The sequence below is a fragment of the Manacus candei genome, unplaced genomic scaffold, assembly GCF_025592945.1.
Source record: "Manacus candei isolate 608988 ecotype Guabito, Panama unplaced genomic scaffold, ASM2559294v1 h1tg000060l, whole genome shotgun sequence".
Lineage (NCBI taxonomy): Eukaryota > Metazoa > Chordata > Aves > Passeriformes > Pipridae > Manacus > Manacus candei.
In genome coordinates this window covers 5058280-5071358 of record NW_026138108.1, presented here as the reverse complement: position 1 = coordinate 5071358, position 13079 = coordinate 5058280, and the positions used below count along the sequence as shown (strand labels likewise).

Here is a 13079-nt window from a genome sequence, read left to right as displayed (position 1 = left end):
TTTCTAGTCTTTGACTGCTACCCCAAATCAGGACCCTGTAAGGGCCTGGACCCAGAAGCCTCCAGCCTTACAAGGCACAAGAACTACGAATACAGAATCATAGCATTTTGTAGAAAGTGACCTTAAAGATCAACCAGTGCCAACCCCCCTGCCATGGGCCCTCCCACTAGACCAGTTTGCTCAATGCCCCATTTGACCTGGCCTTGAACACTGCTAGGGATAGGGCATCCAGAATATATGGTTTTCAATTCTCAATCATCAAAACTGTCATTTCAATCAATATTCTGGACTTTCAAATCTGTATTTGAGCAAAAATTTTTCTTGGAAGGGGAGATACGCATTAATTTCTCGTTGTTGTTAGATGTGCTCCTTAGTGGAGTCTCCTCCATTCAAAAATGCCCCCCAGTGAAGGGTGACAGCAGCACTCCTTTCAATTCTACAGGGCCGGGAGGGTGTAGCTTCAGCTCTGGCAGCCTGCAAGATCCTTAAAGAGATGTCCCGCCTGGAGACGGAGACCAAAGCAGCCTGTATAATGAAAGAGGCCAAGTATGAGCAGCTCGCTGTTGGTAAGTAATGGCATCTTTTGAATGGCACAGAAAATTTAAGAAGTAACTGCCATTGGAAGGCAAGCAAGTGAAAAAAATACTGTTTGAGGTGTAAAAGGTCAACTCTCATGAATAATTTAACAGCCTTGCAGCACAGGCAGTCCCAAGCATTCAGATACCACAGAAAGACTTAAAACTCAATCATTTTGGAAAAAATCACTGAACCAAGACTGGCCCCTGAAATGCATGGAAGAAATTACTCTCCTGCTGCTTGTTGATATTTAAGTGTCTGATCTTAGGACGAGGTGCATTACAGTGACGTGGAAGATAGAATAACCAAAATGCTTCCAGGCTCACAGCAGCCTGGTATTCCTGCTATATCACGCTTGCTCTGTAAGGGCCACTAAAGCAACAAGTTTTAAGGTTTTGTCATTGCTGCTAAAAATAATTTGAGATTACCTCACCCAGAAGAGGGCTAACTGCACTGCAAACTGCAGTGAGGCTCAGGCTGGTTTTGCAGCAGACAAGCTGCCCCTCCCTACAGCAGTAAAGCATCCAGGCATCTGCAATGCCGGAATGCTGAGCCCTTTCCCCTTTGCCTGGTTTAGAAACAGATGTCTGCACACAAGCTTCTCTGCTGACCTGACTTCAGCTCAACCCATACCTGAGGGTAGACCTGCCATGAACAGAGGGTTTTAAAATATGCCACACATTGTAGCAAATGCAGAGGCTCCTCTCCCTTGAAGCTTGTACATCAAGCAGCTGAAGGCTCATGCAGGCGTTGCTACAGTATTTATACACACATCACATTTTCCCTTCTTGTCACAGGGCCATTATTATTCACAAAAATTAAAAATCAGGTTCTCGTATAATCACAGGACTCAAGTAATTTAGTCATGGAATTACAGGGCCTAATCCAGGAGTCTGCTCCTTGGCTTTGATAAGTATTAGATCAGATCCTCAATTTTAGTTTCTGGCCCGGATAACGCTGTCAATATTACATAAACAAACTTTCTTTAAGAGTGACAAATACCACATCAACTCAAAAAGATGTCTGTATATTGGCTTATTTTAAGCGCACTTGATCCTTTTCTCCAGCCCTCACAGTGTAACAAGATGTAGGCTGGCTTAGGTACTGAGATAATCAAGTGAATCAGTAGAATGAAACAGACACAAGAATCCAGATCTTGTCTAATGAGAAAATATTGACTTTTTTGGACTATTTATCCTAGTTTCTAAGCTCCAGGACCAGTTTCTCTGGAAACAACTATGCCATAACACCCTAGCAAGTCTAATATTATTTGATGTCAAATACCTCTGTCTTAAAACCAAGGATTTGTTGTCTACAAGCCAAAGCTGAGATGCTCCTTTTGTTTAGTCAGGAGAGTGGAGACAGCATGGCAGCTCATCCTTCGAAGTGTAAGTGGATCACCCAAGTGATACAGTTTTGCTTGATATTACCTAAAGCTCCACATGAAGCAGTTACAGAGGAGAGACTGTAACAAATATTGACGTTTCCAAGAAATTGCTTATGCTTTCTGAAGAAGAAAGAAAAACAAAACAAAACAAAAACCCAAACTCAGAACAAAACAAACAAACAAACTAAAAACAACAAAAAACCAAACGAAACCAACAAAAAACACACAAAACCCAAACCCCAAACCTGTCAGAGGCCCCGTGCTGAGAAGAGTGCATGCAGATAGAAAGAAGTAAAAGGAAAGTACTGAGAGATTTACTCAATTTTTTTGTGACAAGTGGCAATTTTAAAATTACAGTGATTTTTTTTTACCAAGGCAAATCTGTTTCATCTGCCCTCTGCCCCAAAACATGTACACACACGCATAAGGCCATAGTGAGTTATTCTTGTGTCCAGCATCCTTCCTCTCTCCCTCCCACCTCCTCTTAGCTCTTTCAGGCTCTTTTCAATTACTGCAGCCTTGCAGAAGTCTCTGGTGTAGCAAGGAGCATCTGGCAGTGCTCAGGGTTTGCTGCCGCTGTGCTGCCTCCTATACACATTGCCCTCTTGCCTGACATTATTTTTTTTAATTTTTCTTTTAAATTACAAGATGTGTTTGTCTATGTTTCCTTCATTTGACAGAACTGTTTAGTGAATGCTACCACAACAGTGAGGAGAGAGCATTTGCTCTGTTGGTGAGGAAAAATCAGTACTGGAACAAAACCACCTGCCTTCAGCTGGCTACAGAAGCAGATGCAAAGTCTTTCTTTGCACATGACGGTGTCCAGGTAAGTTTTATATACCCCTGGGGCTTTAAGTTGGACACAGAAGAGAATAGCACAGCAACTGAACAACACTATGAAATGCATTCCCCCAAGAGCCACTCTTTGGAGAAGGGACTCTCCTCTCTCCCTAGCACCATACGAAGGGGACATTATACCATGTCCTTGCCAAAGCAACATAGTTGCCCCTTTGCCCACCCTTTCATCCAGCTGGCCCACAGACCAGTGTGCTGAGAAGGTTTAGCCTTTAATCTATTGTGTGCTTTTTGCTTTTTATTCCATCCTTGCTCACAAAGAAGCATCAGAAAAGCACTGTAAATCTGCCTGGGGCATGATGAAGCTGCTCCAAGATGTGAGGTAACTCCTTGCTCAGATTCAAGAAAGAGCTCATAGAAAAAAGTTAAATCAAATTACTATTCAGCTTTGCTCTCACAACTTGAATTCTCTCCACATACATGAAGCCAAATTAAGAGTGATGGTGCTTTTAGTTTCCAGTGCCTGACTTGCACTTTTTAGTACTACAGATGTTGTTTAATTCCATTTGACTTGCTGTTTTTTCCACTGGTCTCTTAATAACTCTTTGCATACTCAACATCTGCAGAAGGACATGCAGAGTGCCTGTTTGCTCTGAAGGTGTGCCTGCTCTCGAGATTTCCAGACCATTCACTGTGTCACAGAACATAGGTGCACTTCATCTGCAAGCATGGGTTTTTGGTGTTAAAGCCATCTCTTGTTTTCTTGACTTTCAGGCCTTCCTGACAAAAATATGGTGGGGAGACATGTCTACGAGCACACGGATCCTGAAGTTAATCTGTGGGTTCTGGTGTCCTTTCCTAATCTACACAAATTTAATAGCATTCAGGTATAAACATAACTATTTGGATGCAAGAGATAAGTAAGTGATGAAAAATAAGCCATAAAAAATATTCAGACTCACAGTAATATTGCCTCAGTGTCAAAACGACTGCTATTAACCAAATCAGTTTTCTAGGGGACTCAGTGATTTGTGCATCCTGTGTTAGTGCCTGTTCTCATACTTAAAATATCAATGTCTGGTTTCATATAGATCATTTCTATTTTGCACAGTCCACAGAAAAGCCTGTTGGAATTCTGTCAGCTCCAGATTCTATACAGTAATGTTTAGAATATCTCCAGGTGTAGCATTGTCTGCTTCTTCTAGATTTGGAGATGCCTGGTTCAAACCTCTGTATCTTTTCAAGGAAAACAGCCATCACAAGGCAGTATTATCAGCCACAAGCCTTGATAACCATAAGTTAAGTTTAAAAACACAGGACTGACATTAAATCAATTAAGATTTTCAGATTAGTCTTTTGCAGGCATACCATTGGAGCTTGTAGTTTTCAGCTTCTTGTCACAATGAAGATGACCTGAATCTTAGGTTTTCTTGAAAAAAAAACCCACACCCAAAAAAAACCAAAAAACAAACCAACAAAAACCGACCAAACAAAAAACCAGAAAATAAAAAAAGAGCAGCCAAGATGCTCAGATAGTCATAAAAATCCAGAATCTGAAACTTTAAGAAAACCTCTTAAATCATATACAAATCATCAGAATTGGCACTATGGAATGACATGTTATTATGAAATACATTTATTAACTGTTAAACCACATAAATCAAGAGAAAAACTTGTTTGGCACTGCTGACTTAAGACTTTCCTTCTGCCAGTATCACTAAAGATGACCTTCTTGCCATACTGGCTGCCAGATTCACAAATTCATTTAATGTGATATTTTGGCAAAGTTTTCATGGAAAAGTTTAAATTATGATTCATAATCAAAGTAATCCTTTCAAATTTTCCATTTTTTGGCCTCCTTTACCTGTAAATGCAAGAACTGACACGTTCTCTACTGCTTCTGGCATTTCCTCTCTTAATTGCTAGTGAGTAACTAGGAATGGAGAATTGGGGTATTGTCTTCTAAGACTGACTGAGGGGTTTATTTCTACTCAAATCATAAGTAATTTGAAGAAACTGAGCATCCTGCTCCATTTTTGTGATGCATGCCAATTATCACTTCTCTGAATCTCGTGGATGACTTCAGCCTTCTCCTTAAAAATAAACAGAATTTGTAAAGGTAAGGATTATGCATTATTTGCTAGCTTCCCAGTGGAGCAAGTCCAAGATAAGTACATGCTAGCAGTTCTGTACTAATGCCAATTTAACAGTGAAAAATGACTAAGCATCATCTTTCAACTAATGAGTTTATTTCCTTACAGTGAGGAAAAACAACCAAAGAATGAGCCAGAGCCATCAAGAGAGCTGGACAGTTGGGATACAGAGAAGACACTGTTTTTTTCCAAGGAAGAAGATAGGTAAGTTTAAAATCATTAGTTAAGATATCTCATATGACAACAGTCACAAAACAGGACACTTCTTGTGGATTAGTGACCAGTTAATGATCTAAGGAGCCGCTAAAGAACCAAGAAAATCACTACTCCTCAGAAAGTGCTGTGCCCTCTGATGACTGCTGTTGTTGCTCTCTGAAAGGAATATAGCAGGGATATAGCACTGCTTTAATGAGACACCACTTTACTCATTCTGAGCAGGTAATTTCTACAGAACAAAGAATCTACTTAATACCTTGGGAATCAAATAGCATTTCCTGACATTCCCTTTAGCTCAAGGTGGCTGGTATACATTGGATTTTAGGAACTTATCACATTACTGAGCTGAGCAGAAAGAAGGTTCTCAGCAAAATCTTACATTATTTGAGTGCATCACTGCATACTTTCCTACCAAGGTGTACTTCCACACACCAGTACTGGGGAATTTTATATTGAGTTGGCTTCTCACCATTCTAGTGCTCTTCCTTCATATTTTAAAAGATGAGCCCTGGGGAACATTATGAGTTAGAGGGAGCATCACACAAAATGGGTGACTGAGCACAAAGATTTTGTGAGTTGCTCCCGGCCACTCATAGATCTGTGACTGAGAACTGAAACCCCTGCTATGTCTCTACCACACATACACTCATTGCCAAAACCTGGGAGAGCACAAAGACTTAAGTCAGGATAAGCAGCTTTTGATTGGTACAGAGTCCTCTTAGTGGTTAAATAGTGCTAAATAGCCACTTGTATTAAGCTTTTCCATGATTTAAAAAGAACTTCAGGTGTATGTGAACAATGGTAGAGAGAGGAAGCATCATCTGCAGTATGAAGTCCTGGACCAAATCAGAGTTATTAGGTTCTATTTTTACTTCTGGCATTTAACTGCTGGTATATGGAGAAAATCATTAGTTCTTCTCTCTCCCTCCCTAACCTATAAAATAGGTGTAAAAGCATCTGCCCCTTGGGAGCTACTTGTAAGCAATATCATAAAGCACTCCCATATCTTGAGTGTAGCATGGTTTGGTCATTACATTGTGTGTTCCAATTGCTATTATCTTAACAATTTATTTTAACAAGGAGGATCTCTTCCTCCCAGATCTATTTCAGCATCTTACAGTGAAACTGCAATTATCTGTTTATGATATTTGCCTGTTACCGTGGGAATGTATCTTATAATGTCATAAATTGAGAGATAGCACAGAATCAGGCACATAGAAAAGATTAGCTGTGAGGAGAATTTTTTCCTTGTAACAAATGTATTTAATAATTAGCAAGACTGTCAGAGGAAATTAAAAAGCAGTGAAGAATCATTGTTTATTTTCTGTGAAGTGAAATTGAACCCTAGTGTGCATATCCTTTGTTGGAGATGACACTTCTCAGACTCAGAATTGCAAATTAAAGATCCAATAACATCCCTAGCTTACACAGGAGAGCATTTTTTGTGGAAACAAATCCTCACACTAAGATCAAATTGCTATCAAATACAGGGAACTTGCATTTTCTGTACAGGATAATTTCCATTGTCAATAGACACCACTTCATGTTCCTAAACACAGCAAAACAACTGTAGATCTACAGGTCAAATTTCCCTTTGGTTACCAAAATACTTGTGTAATTCCACAAGACTCAAAGACTACTTTAATACATAATTTATGAGGTCAAATCTTTTTACTAAAAGACTTCTACATTGCTTTTTTTTTTTTTTTTTTTTCAATTTACTCAAATTTAATCATAAAGGGCAAGATGCCAGTTGTGCAAAGGACCAAAGTATTATTTCAGTAGTTCTATCAGACTCCAGCAAAGATAGTCAAGATGATTAGTATGATCCTGGATCATGCTTAGTATGATCCAGCACTTTGAGATGGGGTCAAAAGTTTAAAATCGCAACAACAAGAACTTCTGCATGCAAACACTTCAAGAAAACTTTAGAGTCAAAATAATTAAGAATTGATTCACAAACTACATTGGCCATTTTCTTTTCTTTCCTATTATTTAGGATGATAAAGAGTAATTAGCCCCCTTCCCCCTCTCCTTGTATATTTGCAGTGTTTGCAGTACATGCTGAAACACAATGAGGTTACAAATCATAAATCATGAGGTTACAAATTATAAATCATTTAGTTTAATACAACTAAACTGAAATAACAAGAATGTGCATTTAAGTCTGATGTGACTTTGTTTTTCAAACCCTTCTTTTTGATTTGAAATATTTTTGCTCTGGTAATGTGATTGCTCTGACTTCTACAGCCTTCATTTTTGCAACCCCCAGCCTGTGACAAGAAGCTTTATATAGAATAATATTGAGCCTATTCCCATGAACTAATTTTAGTAAATTGTCACGAGCCTATATTTTTTTCCACTTGCAGAGGAAATGCTAAATTGGAAAAACAGAACCCTTCTGAAAACACAGCGTGGGCAACATTCATCTTTACCCGGTGGAGAAAATTCTGGAGTGCCCCTGTAACTGTATTTATGGGGAATGTTATAATGTACTTTGCTTTTCTGTTTCTATTTACTTATGTCCTTTTACTGGACTTTAAACCACCTCCACCTGAGGGTCCATCTGTTAAAGAAATTATACTATACTTCTGGGTGTTTACCCTTGTCTTGGAAGAGATCCGACAGGTAAGTGACCTACATCATCTTAGAAATAACACATTAGAACTTGCAACAATTTTTTGAATAGACCTGCAATCTGTATAGATGTACAAGCTTGAAGATTTCAAGTGTCAAGTGCAGTTTTACACAGGTGAACAATACAGAACTTACCTTATCCAAAACATCTCACCTCTCTTCCAGAGCAAGCTCTTCCTCCACCACATAAACCTATAGCTCCATCTCTGTTTTTCTATCCTATTCCAGTTGTAGCCAAGTCAAGTGGGCTGTCAACATTCAGATATTCTTCACTTTGTAAAGCTGCTTCTTGATTTCTCTCCCCAGAACTAGGTGGGTCCTCCCACCACAAACAATGTAAGTTAGAAGTTATGTTCTACACCTGGTAACACAGCAGACAACTCTGCATCCTTTTAAGAGATTCTTCGTCACTGGGGACTGTTTTAAAAAGCCCAAGTAAATGGATTCAGATTATTTGTGTTTTTCCTAAAATATTTCTCAATGCAAAACATTAGCAGATCTCTTCTGGGTTTGCTTTTCTTTAAAAAAACCAAACAACCAAACTCACCAACCCTCAAAATCTCTTCTCCATTACTCTCCCATTACTGTTTTTGGAGTGTCCTCAGTTTAACAACTGAAATATTGTGTTAACAATGCTGCTAGTGTGTTGCCAACTGTGAGTGCATAAAGCTCTTCTCTTTAGACAGAAAAAAAGCAGTTGCAATCACTCTGGAAGAAACCAATAGGTGTTCATTACTTAGGCAAAAGGAACAGGGAAGGGGATCCCAGTTTATTACAATTTATCTGAAATTGTGCAGCAAGGCCATAACCAGAGGAGGACATGGAAAATATCTGGAACAAAGAACATTTCATTATAAACCTGTAAAACATGAAGACTGCCAGGCTAAAACCCAATTAAGAAACCCAACTCCTTGTCTAGATAATCAAATATGCCCTTACTGACAATTGCAGTACACAAATGTGAATCTGTTCATGCTGTTTAGATGACAATGTCTAGAAATTGAACTTAGCATGGAAGTTGTATTATTTAACAGCTCGAATGCTGACTTAATCATAGAATGGTTTTGGTTGGAAGTGACTTTAAAGATCAAATAGTTCCAAAACGTCCTGCCATGGGCAGGGATATCTTCCACTAGAGCAGATTGCTCAAATCCCCATCCAAACTGGCCTTGAACACTTCCAGGGCTGGAGCAACCACAACCTCCCTGGGCAATGTATTCCAGTGCCTCGCCAACCTTACAGTAAAGATTTTCTTCTGTAAAAATCTTAAATCAGGCCTCAAAAATTCTGAAGACTATTATCACAAGAATAAAAATATTTTTTTCTGTGCTTTAGGATGGTAAACTGAGCTTATGTTTTCAACTTTGTTTTTTCTTATTACACTAGGAATTTGGTTTTGTTTTTCATAATGAAAGAGAAAAAGGAAACAGGTATTATGTTAAAGCTCACAATGAAATAGTGAAATAGGTCAATAACAATGATTATTTCTCTTTTTCAGAGTTTCTATACAGATGAAGACACAAATTTAATGAAAAAATTTAAACTGTATGTGGAGGATAACTGGAATAAATGTGATATGGTGGCGATCTTTCTTTTCATAATTGGGGTAACCTGCAGGTATATATTTGTTCCACGTGAAGTGGTCAGCATCAGTAGCAAGGGCTATGTACATCAGCTGACAGCAGAGTCTAATGCACAAGACGACAGGCTGTGACATTTATTCTTTCAAACTTTGAGACATGTTTCTGCAATAGGAGCCTCTAAAATTCTGTTGCAATCATAGAAATTACTCCAGAGGCCACAAAAAGACGATACATTCAAAAACATGTACTGAAAAGCTCTGCTTTGTGTGTTTGTTTTTGGAAATCACTTTTGGAAATCACTTCAAGCTGTGAAGTTTTTGTTTTATTTTTTAATAAACCTCTTTCAAGACAAGAGAGAGAAAAGAGTGTTCCTCCATCTTTTGGCTATTTGTCATCAATGTACAGACATTACGGCAGGTTCCTCTTACAGGCTTGTGCAACCACAGCCCCAAAGTGCTTGCCTTTTCCTAAGTAGGCTGTGCCCTGAACCTAAGTGATGTATTTGAGAAAATACTTCTCAGCAGTATTTGCAGAGATCTGATATTTCATTTCTTGTGTTCTGCAGGATGCTGAACTCAACTTTCCAAGCCGGCCGTACAATACTCGCCATTGATTTTATGGTGTTTACACTTAGGCTTATACACATTTTTGCAATTCACAAACAACTTGGACCGAAGATCATAATTGTGGAAAGGATGGTAAGAGTGTGGTCTCTCTCAGATAAATACCAGTGCCTTCTAAGAAATGGAGAGTAGGAAATCTTCTTGTTAAAAAGGAAATCAGTTTATAATCTATCTTTATTTTTAAGGCTTGTTATTTTGCGTATTTCCCTGAGTATTAGATGCAATGTTTGAAATAGATCCCTCTGAAGAGCTCTGTAGTGTAAAAAGTTGGTCTAAATTTACTAATCCTTGTACCTTACCTAATAATTTATACTCAGGTCTGGCAAAAAAAGAGTAGAGAATCTTTGACTTACTGCTCTTCCTCCTACTTTCCTCTGCATCCAGAGGAAAGACCTCAGATGGATGACAGGCCATGCACAGAAGGGCAGGTTGACTGATTTCTGCTCCTCCTTGGGAAACAGATCATGTTTCTTGCAACAAGAGTGAAAAAAAAAATCCACGAAAAAGGATAGTTACAAATTTGCCACAGGATTTATTTTTACTTGTGCTTTTTAGCTCCAAGTTAAAATGAAAACATACTAATAGTTGGTAAGCATATGTTGGCAGATGTTGATAAAATATTTTTATTTATTACCACTCTGCAGGAAAAGAGACATTGGGACTACAGCTACTGCGCTTGGGTATGCATTGCTATGTTGAAGTAGCTTTTTATTTAGGCAAGTTAATCCTCAAGGTCAATTAGCTCATGCTAACCAATTAATAGAGTTCATCTAATTGTAAGTGCTATTATAGAGTTACAAATATTTGATTTGTGACTCACAGCAGAACTCACTAAAAGCTCTGCAGTTTAAACAAGCCTATACATTGAATAAACATAACTAGCAAGCTGTTGGATTTATCTACAAATGCAGTAACTGGAACTCTAACATGACATTTGGTTGAAGTAGCAAAAGGGTAAATGGCAAATAAATATTTACTCTTGATCATTATCCAGCTTACAGCATACTTTTGTATGGTGTTCATATTGTAAGGGAACAAGCCAGATCCTAACCCTTCCTTTGCTGCATACCAAGCTAAACCAGGGCTTTGAACAAGTACATAAACATGTCTACTTTGTTGGCATCTGAAGTCATGCAACATATCACACGGATTGAGATCCAAATAAGAACATAAACAGCAGCCTAGACAAAACCACAACATGAGACCTTTCATATTCCCCCCATCCAAGCCAACACAATGCCTTAGCTTTGGTAGTTCAATGTTGAACCTTACGTCAAATGAAAGAACAGTGAAAGTTACTTCAGTAGAGGAAACTTTCTTTAAAGGTTCATCAAGGGGGTTCAAGCAAGATCATTTCCTTTACTTAAATAGAGATGAAATCCAAGATGGTCTCTTACAGGTTTTCTTCTTTATAACCTTGCCACAGAATTGCTGAAACAGATCTGTTAACTTTTAAAATGACAGAACAATGCCAGAAGAATGCCCGTTCCCAGAGAGAGTGCACATTGGAAAAAAATATTTCCATACCTCCTACCACTCTCACATCACTATGGCACAATTACAGTCATGCAGCATTGCTAAATTTTAAATCATCCAGAAAACAAAAGAGATTGATGAAAGTCAGAGAGACTGTCTTGCCTGGTTTGGAGACCCTGCTTCTTATTAGAACTCCAAGTAACATCCTGGAGGTCTGAAATGCCTATGCTTTTGGGTTACTGTACAATCCAATAATCTAATTGAAATGAATCTACAGTCCCTAATGAACTCTGTCAGATTAGATGGGAAGAGGATGAAGTGTTCCTCTTCCACCAGGGAAAAATTATTGCACTTGAAATGCATATTAGATTTTTTTTTAAGTAAGTGTTTTAGGATTCAATTACTTCTGCTCCTGTAAAGAAACACAATATTTAAAAGCAGGAAGACCTGAAAACAATCCTTTAGATGCATCACTTAGCTCGAAAACTGAAGACAGAAGCAACCTGATCCTTGCAGACTTCGCTGTCTGCTCTCTCAGTGGTTCAGTATTCATCAGTGAGCACTGACTTTTTCTGGGATTCTCTGCTGCAGCAGAACTCTTGTAATTGACAGTAAAGCAGTCCATAGTGCTGAGATATCTCACAGAAAATATGCATTTAAAGACACAGTGAGATTGACTTAAAAGATAAAACGTGTTTCATTTTTAAACGTTAGATGATTGGAAAGCAAGGTTTTACTTTAAAATATGCCTTTATCTAAACGAGCTATCAAAGAAAAATGCTTATTACAGGCCAAGAACAATATGAAAACAGCAAGGTCAGGAAAGGAATTCTGTGCCTGGAACTGTATCATATTCCACCTCCTTTAACCTAAACAAGGTTGTAAAGAAACAGAATTATTTGGACCATATTCATACAGAAAGACCACCGTTCTTTGACGATGGTATCATAGTCACTGCTCCTTTTCTCCCCACCCCCTCTATTTTTTAGATGAAGGATGTTTTCTTCTTTCTGTTTTTCTTGAGTGTGTGGCTCATTGCCTACGGTGTGACAACTCAAGCTCTACTTCATCCCGATGACAGCCGTGTGGAATGGATATTCAGAAGGGTGCTTTATCGGCCCTACCTTCAGATATTTGGCCAGATTCCACTGGATGAAATAGACAGTAAGGAAGTTTCTGTCCCCCTAACTTGGCCTTTTTTAATGCACACTTTTGATTAGAGTATGAAATTCCTTCCAAGTATTGTCTCCTTTTATTTTATTTTACTTTTTTTTAATCTTTGTCCTACAGGAAAAAGTTTTCACATTACTGTAACATAAATAGTATATTTGCAAAGAGATAGCATGCATTGTGGAAGTACAATAGGGCATAAGGGCAGGCCCTATTTAGACAAGGTCTCTGAAATATTCACACAAGGATTTGCAGTTTTAAAGGCTGGCATACCTTCTTTCACTTTGATCCATTTCCATTCAGTTTACCTAGACCCAGATAACCCTGTGTAAACTGAAATAATAGCACCTCCATACATTTTGGCAGTAGTTTAACGTGACAGTGTTAAAACAGTACCACTCTGCCCATAAGCAAACACTTATATTTTAGAATAAATATTCCTCTAGAGCATTTATTTACTCTG

General features: G+C 38.4%; 1 protein-coding gene across 1 annotated transcript in view; it reads left to right on the top strand.

The window, feature by feature from the left end:
- TRPM5 (transient receptor potential cation channel subfamily M member 5) overlaps nucleotides 1-13079 on the top strand; it is a 38845-nt gene that overhangs the window by 17221 nt on the left and 8545 nt on the right. Inside the window, exons 11-18 of the mRNA XM_051804004.1 lie at nucleotides 443-566; nucleotides 2644-2789; nucleotides 3533-3645; nucleotides 5020-5115; nucleotides 7497-7755; nucleotides 9263-9381; nucleotides 9913-10045; nucleotides 12436-12610. Coding sequence (XP_051659964.1) covers nucleotides 443-566; nucleotides 2644-2789; nucleotides 3533-3645; nucleotides 5020-5115; nucleotides 7497-7755; nucleotides 9263-9381; nucleotides 9913-10045; nucleotides 12436-12610 — 1165 coding nt within the window. The remainder of the gene's footprint in view (nucleotides 1-442; nucleotides 567-2643; nucleotides 2790-3532; nucleotides 3646-5019; nucleotides 5116-7496; nucleotides 7756-9262; nucleotides 9382-9912; nucleotides 10046-12435; nucleotides 12611-13079) is intronic.